The sequence below is a fragment of the Saccopteryx bilineata genome, chromosome 7 (genome assembly GCF_036850765.1).
Source record: "Saccopteryx bilineata isolate mSacBil1 chromosome 7, mSacBil1_pri_phased_curated, whole genome shotgun sequence".
NCBI lineage: Eukaryota > Metazoa > Chordata > Mammalia > Chiroptera > Emballonuridae > Saccopteryx > Saccopteryx bilineata.
This window is the reverse complement of record NC_089496.1, coordinates 81,744,715-81,765,445: the sequence shown is the minus strand read 5'-3', so window position 1 is coordinate 81,765,445 and position 20,731 is coordinate 81,744,715. Positions and strand designations below refer to the sequence as shown.

General features: G+C 45.3%; 1 protein-coding gene and 1 pseudogene across 4 annotated transcripts in view; both read right to left on the bottom strand.

Annotated features, from left to right (window-relative positions):
• The window catches only part of PLCE1 (phospholipase C epsilon 1), a 415,629-nt gene that overhangs the window by 27,298 nt on the left and 367,600 nt on the right, over nt 1-20,731 (bottom strand). For all 4 annotated transcript variants that reach the window (XM_066238785.1, XM_066238784.1, XM_066238788.1 and 1 more), the window contains 6 exons: nt 18,555-18,676; nt 17,372-17,489; nt 11,328-11,459; nt 9,944-10,234; nt 2,250-2,413; nt 775-1,036 (listed from right to left, as the gene is read on the bottom strand). In XM_066238785.1, coding sequence (XP_066094882.1) covers nt 775-1,036; nt 2,250-2,413; nt 9,944-10,234; nt 11,328-11,459; nt 17,372-17,489; nt 18,555-18,676 — 1,089 coding nt within the window. The remainder of the gene's footprint in view (nt 1-774; nt 1,037-2,249; nt 2,414-9,943; nt 10,235-11,327; nt 11,460-17,371; nt 17,490-18,554; nt 18,677-20,731) is intronic.
• On the bottom strand, nt 5,427-6,442 carry LOC136310667 (large ribosomal subunit protein eL29-like; annotated as a pseudogene).

The window sequence follows — 20,731 nt, the reverse complement described above, 5'->3', positions numbered from 1 at the left end:
AACAAAATCAAAGTTTTTCTCTCTCTCTCTTATCTCTAAAAATCAATAAAGAAAATAAAAGTGCCAGTGGGCACTATTTGGGAGGAGTGTGAGGGATGAGAGCCAACCACCACTGCTCCTCACATCAGCCACAGCGGGGGAGGCCGTGCTTTCTAAGAAATGTGAATAGCTCAGATTTTAGGATATAACGTAAAAGAAAATCCTATTGTGAAATGCGCTCAAGCAGGGTTCAGATTTGCATTATTCCTTCCTGCCTCTTATTTTAATTTTTTAACATGACAGTTTCAAACCTACACCAAAGTAGAGAGCAGAGTCTTTTTTTTTTTTTTTCTGTATTTTTCTGAAGCGGGAAACGGGGAGAGACAGTCAGACAGACTCCCGCATGCGCTCGACCGGGATCCACCCGGCACGCCCACCAGGGGGCGATGCTCTGCCCCTCTGGGGCTTCGCTCTGCCGCGACCAGAGCCACTCTAGCACCTGGGGCAGAGGCCAAGGAGCCATCCCCAGTGCCCGGGGCCATCTTTGCTCCAGTGGAACCTCGGCTGTGGGAGGGGAAGAGAGAGACAGAGAGGAAGGAGAGGGGGAGGGGTGGAGAAGCAGATGGGCGCTTCTCCTGTATGCCCTGGCCGGGAATCGAACCTGGGATTTCTGCACGCTAGGCCGACGCTCTACCACTGAGCCAACTGGCCAGGGCCGAGAGCAGTTTTATGAGCTTTGGGCATCTGTCACTCAAGCCCCCCGTCCTCATTAGCAGGATGACACCGTTATTCTACCTCGCTTTAAAGCTCTGAGAGGGATGATTCTCTGGGCAGTGACCGCGGAGCTGTTGTTTTCCACAACTGCAAAGCGGAGAAATACGAGATCTTCAAAGTGAACCCGGAAGAAAAACTGCTCGTTCCACATGGGGTTCAGAGTGTTTCGATGGATGGGCTTCGTGCGGAAGTGGCAGCTGTCCAGCGGCATGCCCAGGACGTCGACTTCGATGCAGGGGCTTCCCGTGCTGTTACTCGGGCACACGTTTTGACCGGAGACGATCTGAGGGAGGAAAACAAGGATCAAAGTCACGGAAGATGGAAAGGAAACGGAGGCGAGGCCACCTCTGCCCCTCACCGCTTCCCTCCACAGAGAACACTCTGGAACGGACGGGTAAACGATTAATACATCTGTTCAAAAGAATTAAGTGATCGTTATCAGGCAATCCCAAGACTGGATTCATGGGAAAAGCTTATTTTGTCCACAGCATTCACCTGTTACCTTTCAACCATTAAAATGTTCAAATATCTTTAAAAACCAAGCAATTAAGATGAAATTTCCTCAAATAAAAAGGCGAGGGAAGAGGGAGACCTTATGCAATGTCATCACAAATTTGTTACATTCTGTTCAGGATGTTCTCGGTGTGTATTTTATCACTTCCAAGTCAGTTTCTTGAATGGTTTTGCAGCGAGTCACAGGGAAGCTGTTAAAAATTAATTGATAGCCTTCTGTAAACAGATGGAACGCTACTGGAGTCTAGGTAAGATGGTCAGACAGGAGAGGGGCCCCCGCCCTCGTCTCAGGGAGGGAGACCCGCAGCTGGGGTGGAGAGAAGACCTGAGGGTGGGTCCTCCAGGGCTCGAGTGGAGGCTGCTCGCACCCTCCCTGTGGAGGGAAACGGACAGGCTCCAGTGTGGGACAGAAGTCACCTCGTCCTTCTCTCCTCTCACCACCCAACTGTCTTTTCTCCGGCTGCTAAGAGGGCGCAAGAGAATGTCCCCCAATCAGGTTGAGCGACGAGCTCCCAGGGGCTATTGTTAAGGACAGCCTGTGGAGTTTTGATTCAGCTAATCAGACAACAAAAGGAAAAAGGAAAGGTTCAGGAATGATAAAGTGTAAACTGTAAGGAGGAAAGATATTTAGTTGATTTGTGTGTGGATGCCTGTGAGAGTTTAAGAGGACCTGCTCTAACAGGGAGCCCCACTTTTACGAGAGGCACTCGGAGTGATGATGGCGAGGGCCTGCCTGGAAGACAGAATTACCATCACCCGTATGCAGGTGAAGCAGGCAACTCATACCCCACCTCCAGGGCAGGGGCCCACGCAGTGCCTGGGGACAGCACACCTAAACCGCAGCCACGCTAGGAGGTGAAGAACTAAATCTACAGGAACGAAGCTGCGACATGAGAACTCTGTCATGCCGCCAATTCCCACCAGCTCATACTGGGCAAGGCTGAAGCACCTTGCTATCTTCCGATGACCGGAGCCGCACTTACGGTCAGAGAATAGACGGCGGGTTCCATGTTGTCCAGGTCTCTTTCCAGGGGGGAAAACTTCTGATACATGGGACAGTTTTTGTCCCACAGAACTGGAGGTTTCAGAACGTAGCCACAGCCGCCATTGGCCTCAAACATGGCAGCGTTTAAATGGAAAGGGAGGTCTGCAAAAACCAAATCGAGATTGCCTGTTACTTTGTTGCTGATTCATTTGAAGTTCAAAAGAACTTTCCATCAATTTTCCCCAAGGTGAAACATGAAGAAGAGGTATCCATCCATTCATTCCACAGACTGACTGAGTGGCTACTAGGCACCAGGTTGTGTTAGACACCAGAGATGCAAAAGGTAAGGAGACACACAAGTCCTGTCTTCACAGGAAAAGCCCAGTATTCTCACTCCAAACCAGGATCTGGCACTTAAAAACTCTTTTTTTCAAAAGAAAGTTTACAACATCCATCCAAAAAAAAAAAATCTTTGAAATACCTCATTTTATACTGAATTTTAGAGAGGAATAGTAATAGCATTTTCTTATCCCCAAACGTCAACCATGCATATAAATGTATGACCAATTCTTGCTTTTGCAAATATAAGATAAAAATCTTAATAATCCAAGAAAGACTAGGAGAAGAGCCAGAAAAATATATCTTCCCATGAAATTTCAATTTCAACCCATAAATTACAACACTTCTACCTCTTTTTTAATTGTAGTTAAATATATAAAAAAAATTATTATCACATATGATTCATATCAGATTCATGATCCCTCCATTGTAAACTCTGGGAATCCTCACAACAGCTCCCTGTCTTCTGTGGCCAGATGTTATTTGGCACAGTTCTTTGATGAATGATTGGATTCCTGCACTGCTTTGGACTCTGACACACTCAAATGCTCATCTGATGTCACAAGTCTGTAAAAAGTTTGCCCAAATGAACAAAGAGTTTATAAGACGCACTGACAAATGTTCCCTCTAATAGATTCCTTCCATGTGCAGAGTGAACTTTGCTACATGGACTGACATCAAGAAAAGTGTGGTAAGGACCGTGGAATAAGAAGTTGGCTTCCACATGTCTCGTGTGTAAAATATTTCCGTGTCTGTGGGGTTGGCTCGGATTGTGTGCAGGAATTCTTAGGGTAAGATGTCTTAGACATATGAAAGCTACTTGGGTCAGTATCTATAAAATCGGCGCACTGGACCCCTTCTCTCAGACCCCTTGCAGTCCTGCTGTGACTGATGCATTGAGGCGAGGGGTCTTGCCTACAGTAAGAGAGAATTCTGTCCCCAGGTTACTCTGTGACAGAGGGACATAGACCTGAGCTAGCCTGGGTAGAAGAGTGGAGCCAACTAGCTCATGCAGAGATGATGAATGTGAAATGGATAGATATTACCAAAAATTACACTTAACTACGCTCTTACTGTGTACCAGGCCCCATTCTAAGCACTCTAAGTGCATCAGTGCGTCCCAGTAACCCACAAGGTGTTTGTTCTCATTTGAATAAATGAGGAAACTAAGGCACAAGAAGTAAAAGAACTCAAGGCATACAGTTAGTAAGTGGTGGATGCGAGGGTTTAAACCCCAGCAGCTCAATCCTTGGTTCTCGGTCTTAACAACCAAGCCATAGAACGTACCTCTCCCAGGGTGTCATAAATGAGGTAATGTGTGCAAGCCCCTACCCCAGCATTTGGTACGCAGAAGGTCTCAATAAACAGTAGCTATTAAATTATAATTATGGGTCTGACCAGGCAGTGGCACAGTGGATAGAGCGTCAGACTGGGATGCGGAAGACCCAGGTTCGAGACCCCGAGGTCGCCAGCTTGAGCGCAGGCTCATCTGGCTTGAGCAAAAAGCTCACCAGCTTGAGCCCAAGGTCGCTGGCTCAAGCAAGGGGTTAGTCGGTCTGCTGAAGGCCCACAGTCAAGGCACATATGAGAAAGCAATCAATGAACAACTAAGGTGTCGCAACAAAAAACTGATGATTGATGCTTCTCATCTCTCTCCGTTCCTGTCTGTCTGTCCCTATCTATCCCTCTCTCTGTCCCTGTAAAAAAAAAGATAAATTCCAGATTATAATTATGGCCTGGCTTGTGGTGGCTCAGTGGACAGAGGGCTGACCTGAAATGTTGAGGTTGCTGGTTTGAAACACTAAGCTTGCCCAGTTAAGGCACATATGACAAGCAACCAATGAAAAGCTAGAGTGAAGCATCAACTTCTCATTCTACCCCTTCCCTCTCTGTAAAATCAATAAATAAAATCTTTTAAAAAATTATGATTATGGTGTCAACATCCATTTGGGCTTGAAGTCTGAATTCTTGAGATCTGTGTCTATCCTTGTAGCTTTCCAAAACTTTAAAACACTTTTTCTTTTTTTAAAATTTTATTTAAACAAATTATTTATTTATTTATTCATTTTAGAGAGGAGAGAGAGAGAGAGAGAGAGAGAGAGAGAGAGAGAGAGAGAGAAAGGAGAGAGAGACAGGGGGGAGGAGCTGGAAGCATCAACTCCCATATGTGCCTTGACCAGGCAAGCCCAGGGTTTCGAACCGGCGACCTCAGCATTTCTGGGTCGGTGCTTTATCCACTGCGCCACCACAGGTCAGGCTTAAAATTTTATTTAGAAAATTAAATTTAACAGGGTGACATTGATCAATAAGAGTACATAGGTTTCAGGTGAACATTTCTATAGCATTTGAACTATTGATTATGTTGTGTACTCATCACCCGAAGTCAAATCATTTTCCGTCACCTTATATTTGTCCCTCCTTACACCCTTCCCCCCACCCCTTCCCCATCTTTCCCCCATATCCCCCTCCTCCATGTTCCCCTTCCCTGGTCACTTCACTTGTATCTGTGTCCATGAGTCTCAGTTTTATATCCTGCCTATGTGTGAAATCATCTAGTTCTTAGCTTTTTCTGATTTACTTATTTCACTCAGTAGCACTTTTTTCTTTACTACAATCTTATTTAGTAATCCAACAGGTAAACCAGATCTAGGTGGAGCTGCTCAGTTTGGAATAAAGGTGGGACCTCAGATCTAGCCTACTGCCCCCTAGGGGTGGTCCCAGAACTTCATCTGGGGCTGTCAAGTTTTGTTTGTTTTGTTCTGAAAACAGATCCTGCCTCAGATTTATATAAATGGCACAGGAAGACAGCAGCACCATGCAGACAGCAGCCCAGAGGTCACACCCTCACACTGGCAGACAGAGACCTCTGTTGTGGAGCCTTCGTGGGGGCCGCAGCACCTTTGGGAGCCTCAGCCTGAACCTGAGCCGCAGCTGCAGCCTGGGTCTTGGTTTGAGCCTTAGCCTTGGGCCTCGGCCATCGGAGCCCGGGAGCCTTGGCAATGCGGGCTCAAGCGTGTTTCCCAAGCTTGGAGTGAGGGATGCAGGTGAGTCAGTGGGACTTGCGGCGGCTGCCCTTTGGGATCTTGGGCTTGACCTCCTCGGGCTTACGGGGGCCTTGAGAGCTTCAGCATGCGCACTCATGGCCTTGGTGTTGTCGGCCTGCATCTGCCCTCCTTTTTTTTAAAAAATTTATTTATTTATTCATTTTAGAGAGAGAGAGAGAGAGAGAGAGAGAGAAAGAAAGGGGGGAGGAGCAGAAAGCATCAACTCCCATATGTGCCTTGACCAGACAAGTGCAGGGTTTCGAACCGGCGACCTCAGCATTCCAAGTCGACGCTTTATCCACTGCGCCACCACTTCAGGCACTTCTTGTTGTGTTTCTTGGCAAAGTGCGTGTTCCTCAGGAACTTGGGGTCTAATCCCTTAAGAGATTCGTATCTTTGCAATTGGGTTTTTCTTTTTCTTTCTTTCTTTCTTTTTTAAGTGAGAAGAGGCAAGATAGTGAGACAGAGTCCCACATGTGCCCTGACTGGGATCCACCTGGCAACCCTCATTGATGCTCTCGAATCAACCGAGCCATCTTCAGTGCTCAGGGCCTATGCTCGAACCAATCGAGCCACTGGCTGTGGGAAGGGGAGGAGAAGAGCGAGAGGGAGGGGAAGAGGGAGAGGAAGCAGATGGTCGCTTCTCATGTGTGCCCTGACCGGGCATTGAACCCGGGATGTCCACATGCCAGGCTAACACTGTATCCACTGAGCCAACCAGCCAGTGCCCACGACTGGGGTTTCTTGATGCCATTTATGTCCATTTTCCAAACTGGTTGGGTGTGGTGTGGTTCTTCGACTTGGCCATATCTGCACCGAAGCACTTGGGCTGAGGCTATAGTTTTAAAACGCCTGTTACAACCATGTGGAAGAGTGTACATGAATCCATGTCACCCGATCACCCCCTCAGTAAAGTCGGTATAAAGAAAGCATGATAAATAGTGAGAGAAGCTTTTCTTTTTTTTTTTTTTTCATTTTTCTGAAGCTGGAAACAGGGAGAGACAGTCAGACAGACTCCCGCATGCGCCCGACCGGGATCCACCCGGCACGCCCACCAGGGGCGATGCTCTGCCCACCAGGGGGCGATGCTCTGCCCATCCTGGGCGTCGCCATGTTGCGACCAGAGCCACTCTAGCGCCTGAGGCAGAGGCCACAGAGCCATCCCCAGCGCCCGGGCCATCTTTGCTCCAATGGAGCCTCGGCTGCGGGAGGGGAAGAGAGAGACAGAGAGGAAAGCGCGGCGGAGGGGTGGAGAAGCAAATGGGCGCTTCTCCTATGTGCCCTGGCCGGGAATCGAACCCGGGTCCTCCGCACGCTAGGCCGACGCTCTACCGCTGAGCCAACCGGCCAGGGCCGAAGCTTTTCTTTTGAGTGGGGCCACATGTCTACATACTTGTAGGTCCTGGGACACAAGGCAGAAATTGTTCTGTCCCAGATGGAAAGAATGTTAGGGACTGTTTGTTGGCAGCAATAACCAGGGTTTGCATACCAGGCTCCAGTCTGTTTCCAAACTCAAGAGTTGGTTTTATTGAGTGTAGAGCTGGACTATTCCTGGTTTCAGATCACTGCTGACCTTCCTGGAGTTGATGGAGCCATTAGAAATCCTGGGAAGAGAGGATCCTTAGTCCATGGACACCCCTTGGAGGCATCAGGGTCCCCTGAAACTCAGTAGGTGGTAAGACAGACGATCCAGGGAACACAGCTGGAGGCCAGAGGGAGACTAGGAGAATGTTCTCTGTTATTCGGTTGGGATGGTTCATGAAAAATCAAGCACTGGCTAACCTGAGATTTCTTTGTAAAAATAAAAAATGATTCCAATGTTGACTCGTATCTATCTGGACTTGGAATCCATAGACAAGTCCCCAGAAGAGAGCAGGACCACAAATCAAGAAGCGCAGGTCAGACTTCAGCGGGGCTGACAGGGACGGTCTGTTTCAGCTCGGTGTGCGTTTATTATTCATTGACCTGGCTCCGGCTCCGGCTCCGGCTCCGGTTTGTCCAAATGAAGACCATGTTTACAGATGAACGTGCTGGAACTGCAGGTAGCTTGTGCTTCGTACAGCGTGGGGAGATGTTTAATCATTGCTTGCTACATTGAATCAAGACAGGTTTTGTGCAGAGAGACCTGAGGATGATGGCCCATCAACCCAGCCATCTGCCTCCCCTGGGCGGGCAGCTGGAGCATGTACTGCCGGCTTGACCTGGGGGAGAGGCGAAGCCTTCCGGGGTGAGCGAAGGCCGAGCCGCAACCTCTGTGTGTGCTTCTGCACTCAGGGTGGCCCCAGAAGGGGCACTTCCTTTCCGTGGTGGCTCCCTTTGCCATAGGTGGAGCCGGTGTGTCTGCATCAGCCTCGGCACTTCAGGAGAAAGGGCACACCCCAAATCAAATGCATTTCCATTTCCTTGCGAAAACCATGTTGCTAGTTATTTCGGTTTACTTGAAATATTTCGGTATCATAATAAGCAAGGGCGCCAGTGGACACAGGGCTACAGACAGGGTCAGAGATGTGAGCCCACAAGCCACTTGGGACAGATTGAAAAGAAATTTTTACAACTTTGAAAATACTTCAATTATTATTTCCACTTGTAAGTCCAAATCATACTGTTTTCATAACTTATCAAAAACACTTAATCATCATTAAGGTCTGTGGAATGCTCTCCACGTTCCAGGCACTATGCTAAGTATGGTACTTCACCTGCATTGTGTTACTCAGTTTCAGCTGAAAGAAGCAAATATAACAAGGGCAACCCTCCCCTCCAACAAAACAAACAAACAAACAAAAAGTCTGCAGGGTCAGCCACAAATGGGCACTGTTGGTACCAGTTCCAGGTGGCTAGCTGGTCCCAGAGTTAAAGGTGTAGTTTGACCTCGGCTGGAGGCAGGGCTGCGCTGTGGGTGACGGGGCCACAGTTAGTTAGCATCTGATTCATTTCACGTGAGAAGAATGAGAAGCCGCTTGGCTGTTCAAAGGAAAGGCTGTGGCTTTTGAATGTGCTTCGAGGAAACATTGCTCAGCTACTCTTTCTTTATCTTCTGCAGCTGCCCTCTGGTCCCCATAACCAAATGGAAACGAAATACTTTTTCCTCTAAACTATGAGTCCTTGAATTTATTACTATAAATCATTCTGGGACCTTGAGTAAATCAATCGCTCTGTGCCTTGGTTTGCTCATCTGAGGAATGGGGATCAGAAAGGTACCCACCACTTGGGGTTGCTGCAAAGATGAAATGAGGTCATAGGGGTCAAGGAAAATTCATCTCAGTGCCTGGTGCACAGTGAGTGTGCAATAAATGGTAGCTTTTTTTTTTTTTTTTTTGTATTTTTCTGAAGCTGGATACGGGGAGAGACAGTCAGACAGACTCCCGCATGCGCCCGACTGGGATCCACCTGGCACACCCACCAGGGGGCGACGCTCTGCCCACCAGGGGGCGATGCTCTGCCCCTCCGGGGCATCGCTCTGTTGCGACCAGAGCCACTCTAGCGCCTGGGGGAGAGGCCAACGAGCCATCCCCAGCGCCCGGGCCATCTTTGCTCCAATGGAGCCTCGCTGCGGGAGGGGAAGAGAGAGACAGAGAGGAAGGAGGGGTGGAGGGGCGGAGAAGCAGATGGGCGCTTCTCCTATGTGCCCTGGCTGGGAATCAAACCTGGGACTTCTGCACGCCAGGCCGACGCTCTACCACTGAGCCAACCGGCCAGGGCCTAAATGGTAGCTTTTTATTCTGACTTTGGGGCCTCATCAGTTATTGCTGTTAATGAATTTCACCAACAGTGGAGAAACACAGACACTACTTTCTCAGTTCACATCATTCACGTTTCTCCATGTCATGTTAGCTACTCTTACAGCAATGACCATTCTCCTCCATTTCAATCTCAAAGGGGTGAGAAGAAGCTACAATGGTTTTAAACTTGCAATTTATTTGGAGTGACAACTTTTCGACTGCAAAGAATAGCTTCGCAAGACAGCTAAGAGGTCTTAGGAATGCTCTGCCCCAAAGATCTTTAGAAACAAACCAGACAAGAGTCCTAAACAGTGTCTTGTTCATAGATACACAAGCACGGCCTTATGTTTAAAAAGGGAGCAAGAACAGGAGACTATTATTAGGGACCTAGTTAAGATTCTTTTCTATTGTCTGAACTCTGAGACATTGAGGGCACAATTTGGTATCAGATTCACTTGTATTTTTACTCTTACAGAGGGTGTGCCCCCGTCTGGAATCTCGCCCTTTTAAAAAGCTGCTGGATGACAGCTACTGAAATATAAGGCTCAAAGGAGAGAGGTGAGGGCCCCCGCGTGCCGCAGGCCCGTTACCGTCTGTCTGGTAGTTCAGAGCCACGAGCTGTATCCCGTGCAGCCAGAACATGAGGGGGTTGGGGTTGGACGAGTCGATGCGGGTGGCAGCCGGGTAAGTCCTCAGCAGCTGACAGGTGGTGTGCTGGATCAGTTTCTGAGAATACCTGCGACACAGACGTTTGGCGGCATTTTCATTCAGCGATGAGATATGGTAACATTTGGGAGTTCTAATGATAGCGCTGAGGGACGTGGTTGGGCTGAGGGGGGAGGAAGATTCCTCCCAGGCCTGTCGCATTCCTTCATAGGAACCTAAACCCCCCAAAAGATTAGCCTCAGGTTAGTGTGGAAAACTTGAAACGTTTTAGAAAGATAAACCTGCACGATATCCCCGTAAACAATTATAACCAGGTAACACATCGGAATAGCTCTTAATAGTGTTACTTAGTGTTAAACTATTAAGTGTACACTATAACAGTGTTATACTATAATAGCGTTATTTGTGAGTTAGTCTACCAACTTGAGACAGAATGATAGTTACTAAGTTTTAAAATGAATGTAGAAACATCAATTTAAATCAAAAGCCTGAAATCCTTTGCCTCAGTACCTCATCTGTCCTGTGGATATATTTGCACAATACATAACAATATATGTACAAGGGTGTTTACTCTAGCATTTTTATAGCAAAACAAACAAACGATAAAAAACAAACAAATAAAACAGGTTAACAAAAAACCCAGGAAACAACTCAAATGTTCAGCCAGTGAAAAGGTGGTTAAATAAATGACTCTATACACAATGGAATACCACAGAGACATTAGGAGAGTAAAGTAGATATATGTACAGAAAGCTATTTGAAAAGTTACAGTAATATAAACGTTATACAAGTACAGCTATATCCCATTTGGATCATCTTAAAAAGGATCTTATTTTTCTTAAACAAAACACAACAAACTTAACAGTGGTTACCTCAGAGGAATAGAACTAAGCCATTGAGAATGGCAAGGAATTTTAATAATACCGTGTATTGTTAGAGTTTTTTTAACTATGAAAATTTATTGCTTTTATAATAAAAAGTAACTAGCTATAAAATGGACATATCTTCTGGAGTTATAATGGTAAAGAGAACAGTTCCAAAAACCACTAGAATGTTCCAAGGTAGTTCCAATTTTTTTTTCCTTTTGAGGCAAACACTGTTAGAACAGCTTCAGGGAAATACTATTTTTCAGGAAGTTAAAAATGTAAATTTAAAAAATATTTTAACCGCACTTAGATAATATAAACATTCATGAAAATAATAAAAAAAAAAAGAATAAAAAGTTCAAGGGAAGTGCTTAGACAATAAAATATTGGACTTATCCAGCATGCAGAATCAAGCAAAGATATTGTAAGAAGGTGACTTTACTTTTTCCAGATGTTTTGTTAAATGATGCTGTCTCCCCAGGGCTCATTCTGCCTGGATTGTTGCCAAAAATGGACTTCCTGCTTTTCCTTTCTTTTCCTCTGCTAGAGCCAGATGCATTTAGAGTTGACAGGCCTGTTCCCATAAAACGAAAATAAATAAGCCAAAAACTACAAGAGAGGGAACTCAACATTTTCCATCCCTGTTAATGTTTATTTTGAAGTCCTACTACTTCCTTGTAACCCAGTACAGAAGACCCACTAGCATTTTTAGCACTGTTAATAGTAGTATTATAGGCAATATTTAGAATGAAGTTTTTATCTCCGGAGGAAGTGTGACAAGAACTGCATGACTATGACAGGATGACCACCACGGCTACTTGATGCTGCACCAGGAAGACTTCGAAAAACTGCATAAAAAGAAAGTGCTCCGGTCAAGGTTTAATTATCAGGACTTAATTGCTCAATTTGGAGAGATGAAAGAATGGTTAAGAGCCCAAGTTTTAGCCTGACCAGGCAGTAGCGCAGTGGATAGAGCGTCGGACTGGGATGCGGAGGACCCAGGTTCAAGACCCCAAGGTCGCCAGCTTGAGCGCGGGCTCATCTGGTTTGAACAAAGTTCATCAGCTTGGACCCAAGGTTGCTGGCTCGAGCAAGGGGTCACTTGGTCTGCTGAAGGCACCCTGGTCAAGGCACATATGAGAAAGCAGTCAATGAATTAAGGTGTCGCAACGAAAAACTGATGATTAATGCTTCTCATCTCTCTGTTCCTGTCTGTCTGTCCCTATCTCTCTCTCTGTCTCTGTAAAAAAAAAAAAAAAAAAAAAAAAAAAGGAGCCTGAGTTTTAGTGTCAGATGGTCTGGGCTGAATTCTGCCAGTCTGAGCCTTGACTAAATATCTACCTTCCCCTGTTCCTCAGTTTCCTTATCTACAAAATAGGTGTAATGAGAGGGACTCACAGGGTTAGTCTGAGGATTAAGTGGGAAACATATTTTATGATAGTGTGTTTGTGGCTTTTCTTTCTTACTCCTGGTCCAACCACTCCCTGGATCCTTCCTGCCTGGCACGCAGCGATTTAATAGATATCTGCTGAACGAGGAGAGGCAGGCGCACCATGAGGACCTGGATCTGGTGCAGGGCAAGTGGATTAAAGGCATCAGTGAAGCCAGGGTTGCCTCCAAACTGTTTCTACTGTGTACAGTTTTACCATTAGATAGTAATTTCTTCAGCTGGAGCAGCATCCAGCAGGTCCTCTTTGAGGTGAAAATGCACCTTCCAAAAATACATCAGAGAAGATAGGATAAAGTAGTGTTTAACAAAAGCGTAGACTTTGGGGTTTAAATCCAGTTTCTGGCCCTGGCCGGTTGGCTTAGCAGTAGAGCGTCGGCCTAGCGTGCGGAGGACCCAGGTTCGATTCCCGGCCAGGGCACATAGGAGAAGCGCCCATTTGCTTCTCCACCCCTCCGCCGCGCTTTCCTCTCTGTCTCTCTCTTCCCCTCCCGCAGCCAAGGCTCCAATGGAGCAAAGATGGCCCGGGCGCTGGGGATGGCTCTGTGGCCTCTGCCCCAGGCGCTAGAGTGGCTCTGGTCGCAACATGGCGACGCCCAGGATGGGCAGAGCATCGCCCCCTGGTGGGCAGAGCGTCGCCCCTGGTGGGCGTGCCGGGTGGATCCCGGTCGGGCGCATGCGGGAGTCTGTCTGACTGTCTCTCCCTGTTTCCAGCTTCAGAAAAATGAAAAAAAAAAAAAAAAAAATCCAGTTTCTGGTGGTGTGACCTCACACAAGTCACTGAATCAACTCCACTGCTTCTTCATCTGTAAAAGGGCTGTGGTTCCGATTAAATGAGATAATGTGTATATACATACTTAATAGAGTGTCTCATTCAAAGAAAGAGCTCAGTTCATAGCAGCTGTGGGCCATCTTTATTTTTTCTCTCTGAAGTATCCATAACTGTAAAGATGTACAGACTTGGACTAGTGAGTTCTCATGCTTTATCTTAACATTTTGTGTGAACTTTTGCCTCTACACGATGATGTAACAGTAGATTTTCTCCCGAGTAAAACCAGCGAGGGGCCAGAGCGAGGTCCTGTATTCATTCTGGGCTTCTTGCACACACCTGGCACGTGTCGACATTCCCTAGGGCAGGGGTCCCCAAACTACGGCCCGCGGGCCACATGCGGCCCCCTGAGGCCATTTATCTGGCCCCCTCCGCACTTCCGGAAGGGGCACCTCTTTCATTGGTGGTCAGTGAGAGGAGCATAGTTCCGATTGAAATACTGGTCAGTTTGTTGATTTAAATTTACTTGTTCTTTATTTTAAATATTGTATTTGTTCCCGTTTTGTTTTTTTACTTTAAAATAAGATATGTGCAGTGTGCATAGGGATTTGTTCATAGATTATTTTATAGTCCGGCCCTCCAATGGTCTGAGGGACAGTGAACTGGCCCTCTGTGTAAAAAGTTTGGGGACCCCTGCCCTAGGGAGATGTGGGGCCTTCTGTGAAGAGCCTGCCTACTCTCTCAGGGTGGGCAGGGAAGCAAGACCAGGGCTGGGTGATCAGGACAGAGGAGGAACTCGGTGAGGCTGGGGAGTAAGCGCGGGAGCAACAAAGAACTTCCGTCTGCCCTGGCGGCCCATTCACCAGTAAGAACAGCAACCACCACCATTTCCAGGGAGCCAGTTATTTGTAGATAGGATACTAGTCACATTATGTACTTTACTGTTAATTTTTACAACAACCCTGTAAGGTAGGACTGTTAACGTCTCTTGTATAGATAAGGAAACTGAAGTGCAGAGGAGTTAGCTAATTGTCCTCGTCAAGGTCATCGAGGAATCGAGTCCTACCACTGAAGCGGGCTTGTGACCTTGCGGAAGGTCGTGCCACGTGGTCTTCATGCTGCCTCGCTGCTCTGAAGACGTGTCTGCACGTGGCTCCTTGGAAGGGACTTGGGATGGTGAAGGGTGAGATGCATTGAAATGGATAATGTGGCAAAATTAAAAGCAATAAAATTTTATGATATTTTTCCCAGGAGCACCAAAACAAATCCTAATCACAATAAATATATAGAAGGTATTGTAACAATGATTCTGGCAACAGAATTTAGTTATTTTGGGAAAGGGAATAATAAATTTGGGGAAGGAAAAATGTGTAAAACTTCAATTATTAAAAGCATTAAAATATGGTATATTTATAAAGAATGTGTGCCATATAAACACTTTAAAAGAACAGCATATTGGGAATTTAAAAAATAAGCCAAATGAGCCATGCTTAGCCTGTGCCTTGAGTCAGAAGCTGGACCGAACAGACTTGGGACTCTAACCGCACACCACGCTTACCTTTCAGTGACTTCAAAACCCTTTGCTCAGTGTGTGAGGAAATACAAAGCCTGGGGGATGGTTAGGGTGTAGGGTCAGCTGGGTTTCTAAAGAACAAGAAAGGGTGGTCCTTGACTGAAGTGGCCTTCCCATTTGCTCCCATGACGGGGACATGCAGGACACGAGGCTCTTCTGACAGGAAAAGGATTTTTCCTCATCGTAAGAACAGTTTCACCAGCTGCAGATATGGTCATGCACTTCTGTGAGAGAAAGTCTTGATCTCTGAAACTAAACCGAAATGGCTAGGTTCCTGCATTTCCTTGAATTCTTTGCTCGCGACTTATTCTTTCATACCCTCCTCAACAGAATCCGCTGGTGGGCAAGCAACAGCAGCTGCCCCAAATTCCAAGCTGTTTAGGGGAGAAAGCTTAAAATTGAGAAAGTGCTATCTACGATTTTTTTTTTCTAACCTCTGCTGTGTAAAAAGCTCACTACTACCTAATTTTTAAATACCCAATACCTTTGTCCCAAATTCAGGGCAGAGCGTAAGAAATGGTGTTTAAGATAAACTTCTGGAAGTCAGGATCTGCATTCAGACCGTGTGGAAAAAAGTGAGGGCTGGCATTAAAGTCCCTGTCTGGGCCAAGTTTATATCCCTGTTACTAATGTTTAGATAACCCCCCAACTCCAGGCTTTCCTGTTCTCAGACATCTTGTAAAAGGGAATCCTTTTTCTTAGTATAAGGAAGTGAATTTTTCCGACTTCCATTTATTTACAGAGTTTCCCGTTTGCCCTTCACCTCCTGCTGTCCCCTTTGTGGGACACACAATTGAGTGAGCTCACGGATGACACACCCTGACAAGACAGGCAAGGCAGTGCAATGAGACAGGCAGGCTTCAGATTTCTATTTCTGCCACTTATGAACTGGAGTGAAGCTTTGTTCTTCTGGAAGTGGTTTATCAGCACTGTAGTTCTAGAAGTGGCCAACTGGGGACACTTTTTCTCTCGCTGGAACTCCGTCCTTGGTCCTTGTGGTTTGGGTGGACTCTTGCTGCCCAGCTTAGGGACGGGGCATGGGACACAGGCCTGACACTGTAAGAGCACTGCTTGCTCCTGGCTACAGAGACTGGTTCAGAGATGGGCAAAGAGCCCCATGAAAAACAATCAAACCTCTGCTGAAAGTTCTGGAAGAGATTCTTACACTGAATCTGGAAACATGGAGTGCTACCCTGCTGCACTGGCCTTCCAGCCACAGAAGGACTGGAGCCAGCACAGCAGAGACAGAGCGGGAGACGGGGAGAGGGAAGCCCTGGCTCCAGCTGTACCTCACACTCCTGTATCCCTTCAGTTTCCAATCCACGAGCCAACACATGTCCTCTTTGCCTACGTCAGCTGCTGCCACTTTCAAACAAAAGGATCTTAACAGCTACACTCTGAAACCTAGGGCCAATTACTTTATCTCTCTGGTTTTTTTTTTTTGGTTTTTTTTTAAAGAGACAGAGAGAGAGTCATACAGAGGGATAGACAGGGACAGACAGACAGGAAAAGAAGAGATGAGAAGCATCAATCATTAGTTTTTCTTTGCACGTTGCAACACCTTAATTGTTCATTGATTGCTTTCTCATATGTGCCTTGACCGCGGGCCTTCAGCAGACCAAGTAACCCCTTGCTGGAGCCAGCGACCTTGGGTCCAAGCTGGTGAGCTTTTGCTCAAACCAGATGAGCCCTCGCTCAAGCTGGCGACCTTGGGGTCTCGAACCTGGGTCTTTTGCATCCCAGTCTGACGCTCTATCCACTGCGCCACCACCTGGTCAGACCGTTTGTTTTTAACTGGGAATATATTCACTACCTCATGAAATTATGAAGGTAATAAGATGATGTATGTAATATAATTATGCAAATCCTGGTACTTAAATGCTTAATAAATTTTAGCTACTAGATGTTATGATTATGATTATTTCTAGTGATTGAGAGAGGGATAAACAAGGACAGACAGGAAGGGAGAGAGATGAGAAGCATCAACTCATAGTTGTGGCACTTGAGTTGTTTATTGATTGCTTTCTCATATGTGCCTTGACCAGGGGGCTCCAGCTGAGCCAATGACCCCTTGCTCAAGCCAGTGACCTTTGGGCTCGAGCCAGTGACCATGGGGTCATGTCTATGATCCCATGCTCAAGCCAGCGACCTCGGGGTTTCGAACCAGGGTCCTTAGCATCCCAGGCTGATGCTCTATTCACTGTGCCACCACCCGGTCAGACTGAATATTATTATCATTATTAATTATTATGAAAAGACATAATATGATCTTTTTTTTTTTTTTTTTTTTAAATTATTTTTATTTATTTATTCATTTTAGAGAAGAGAGACAGAGAGAAAGAGAGACAGAGAGAGAGAGAAGGGGGAGGAGCAGGAAGCATCAACTCCCATACGTGCCTTGACCAGCCAAGCCCAGGGTTTTGAACCGTTGACCTCAGCATTCCAGGTCAACACTTTATCCACTGCGCCACCACAGGTCAGGCCCATAATATGATCTTAAAAATAAACATTTTATGGTATTTTCCTCATGAGCATCACAGCAAATTATAATAACAAATATTTAAGAGGTATTATAACAATAACTTCAGTAACATAATTTAGTTATTTTGAGAGTCTTCACAATGCCCAATTAAATAAATAGTATATTTTCATCTTTTGTTATCTTTAAATGTTTTAGATGATTTTTCCAATTCTTACCTGGGAATTTTACTGCTTGGCAATAGATGACAAGGTCAGAAAGCTCTGGTGCAATCTGTCTGCTCTCCTTTTTATTCTGAGGAAGATAAAATTCTTCTCCCAATTCCATGTCATACACCTATCAAGGGAAAAATCATAGCAGTTGACATGAATGGTATATGCCCCCAAAAGTTCTTGACCTGCTCCTTTTTCCTTTCTTAGGTCACCAGTGTGTTTCCCCTTGCTCTATGTTTTCCTGATGTCTTAACACCTTTTCTAGAGTAAAAACTTTCTGAGAGCAAGAAATGAGTCTAACTCATGGGATATAGCCCAGCATGGTAAACGGGGAACAGTCAATGCCTATTTGTGGAATGAGTAGATAATTGAATAAGTATGTGCTGTGGTCTACTTTTCTTCTTCTTTTTTTTTGAGAGAAGTATCAATTCATTGTTCATTTAGTTGTGCCATTGATTGCTTCTCAAACGTGCAGGGACCAGGGCTTGAGCAGGTTGGATGTGTCACCTCAGAGCAACGCTCTATCCACTGTGCCGACGGCCAGGGCTGTGGCTCACGTTTCTGATATATTTTATTACTTTGTTCTCTAACCATGTCACTGCAACTATATCTATACTAGATTTACTCAGAGTCCAATACTGTGAGGCATGTGAGGGTTGGGTCTGGGTATCTCATTTATCCTGCTGTTCTCAGTGGCACGCCTCTGTTAACACCTCACAATCTGGCACCTATTAATCTGGGTCATCTCAAACACCTTTAAACATCCTAGCAATTCCTTGAATTTACCTAGCTATCCTCTAGCCCTGCATGCCCTGTTTTTGTCTGCTTGGCCAAATCTTCCTTCTCCAGCATCCTCTTCCCTGACGCTCTGATCACACGGTGTAATTACTGTTCTTTCTACTTGTCTGCACACACTGTTTACAGGCTGGCCTCATCACTAAACCACCTCCTGTGCTACCGCAGCATCCGCTACAGGGTTCATCTTCAGTAGGTATTGGTTGGATGAATAAATGACTAACCTTCTACAAAAGGCAGGTGGGTGTCCCATAGCATCACCATGTGGGCTTTGGCATCTAAGGGAAAGTGAGGGGAAAGGTGAAGGGAAGGGAGAGGGAGGAACTGAAATCCCACCTGGAACTGGCGGGAGTACCACGGTCCAAGTACAATTTAACAGAAACGGTGCACCTACCTTTCCTTTGTTGCAGGCGGAGTTATCTGCTTTCTTTATCCTCTTGGGGATTTCTTCGTTATACTCAAACTGAAGCTTGTCATTACACGATTTATTTTCAGGTCTGTCTTCTAGAATGTTGTCTGAAAATGAGTTGGCAGGCTTCAGCAAACAATGCTTTACTTAAGGGCTATGTCTACATCATTGCAATGATATCCAGCTACTTGCGCTTGTCTGTAAGATGAGGCTGGCTACGTGTTACCAACATGATGGTTTGAAGGATAATTTTTAATTTTGTTAAATTATGTGTTTAGTTTTGATTGAATGGATTCATTTACTAGTAGTTTTGGTATCATACAGATATAATCTAAATGAGGAGGCTTATTTTATTTATTTATTTTTTTGTATTTTTCTGAAGTTAGAAGCAAGGAGGCAGTCAGATAGACTCCCGCATGCACCTGACCAGGATCCACCTGGCATGCCCACCAGGGGGCAATGCTCTGCCCATCTAGGGTGTTGCTCTGCCGCGGCTAGAGCCATTATAGCGCCTGGGGCAGAGGCCATTGAGTCATCCTCAGCTCCCGAGCCAACCCTGCTCCAATGGACCTTGGCTGTGAGAAGGGAAGAGAGAGACAGAGAGGAAGGAGAGGGGGAGGAGTGGAGAAGCAGATGGGCGCTTCTCTTTTGTGCTCTGACTGTGAATTGAACCCTGGACTTCTACATGCCAGGCCGATGCTCTACCACTGAGCCAACTGGCCAGGGCCGAGAAGGCTTATTTTCATATAGATTACTGGAACTGTGCAAAGATTATGGAAGATACCCTTGTCAAGAAGCTCTCAGCACACAAGTTTAAGAAGGATTTAGTGGGTGAAGCACTTCTAGATCGTGCATACATGATTTTATCACTCTCACTTAAAATGAGGCTATTAGCTTCCTTTACCCCTAGAAATGTCAAAACCAGAAGAAAAAAGACATTGTCATTTGCAATGCAGTTCTCACAATTATACTTAATTGGAAAGTAAAGTTTTCATAATCCTTCACCAACTTATTACATAAGAATCTTAGGGATAGCAATTAAATGTATCTAAAAATATGTAGAGTATGAGAGATGCTTTTATACTTTGCTCTTGTTTTGAATTCCTTTTCAAAATGACTTTAAAGGCGTTAGTGGTATATCATGATTATGTTCTTTTAAAATGAAAAATAAGAAAGCACATTTCTCACCTCAGATTTACTATCTCAATCAGACCACAAATGCTTATACCAAAATATCCTTATACCAAATCAGGGCCATGCAGGCTGCCAGGAAGTAAGTGAGATCAATCATTTTATTACATTTTTATTCACATAAGTGTCACAGCTTCCTGCTAATCAGGCCTAAGGAACTGGAAACAGATGTCGACATTCATGCAGGTAAAATGCCCAATTCGACTGGCTTTCCCTTCCTGACAGTTAGGAGCAAGAGAAGCAGTAAAAATATCTGCTACAGAAAACAGAATCAGAAAGTTGATAAAAGTAAGAAAAATTAAGACAAAAAGCCAGATAAATTAAACCAAGGTATGAAGCAAAGCATAAATAACAATAACTTAGGTGGAAAGATAAAAGAAATAAGAGATTTTCCATCGATTTAATATTTTGACTATGCAGGGATGCAAGCTAGCAAAAAAAAAAAAAAAAAAGGAAGCTCAAACATTGTTAATGTTTATCATGCTGCCACATTCACAGTTCATATTAATACTGCCAATAATACATTATGTCAAGTGGATATACATTGATTAATTCGTTAGAATCATGTAGTTATTGTCATAGAATGTTTCTATATTATGTTGCCAATCCAAATCTGTACTCTTGCACATACAAAGTTAGTCAGGATAAATAGCAAGGTTGGGAAATACTCATCTATGTTTATTTAATAAAAATTAAATAAATAGCTATGTAGAACTTGCTGGCTAAGAGGCAGAGTAGTGCTTCCTGAAATACATTGACCTCATTTGCAACTTCCTTCAGATTTTCTGGATGTAACTTTGGAATCATCGCATTTTAGAGCTAAAAGAGGCTTCAGACTAATTCATTTTATAGATGTAAAAATGGAGGACTAGAGGGTCAGGGTGATACCCCGAGCCACCCGGATTCTAGAGATGGGTTCTCAACCCGGGCTGCTTGGGAGCGCCTTAAACGGCCTGAAAACACTCTCATGC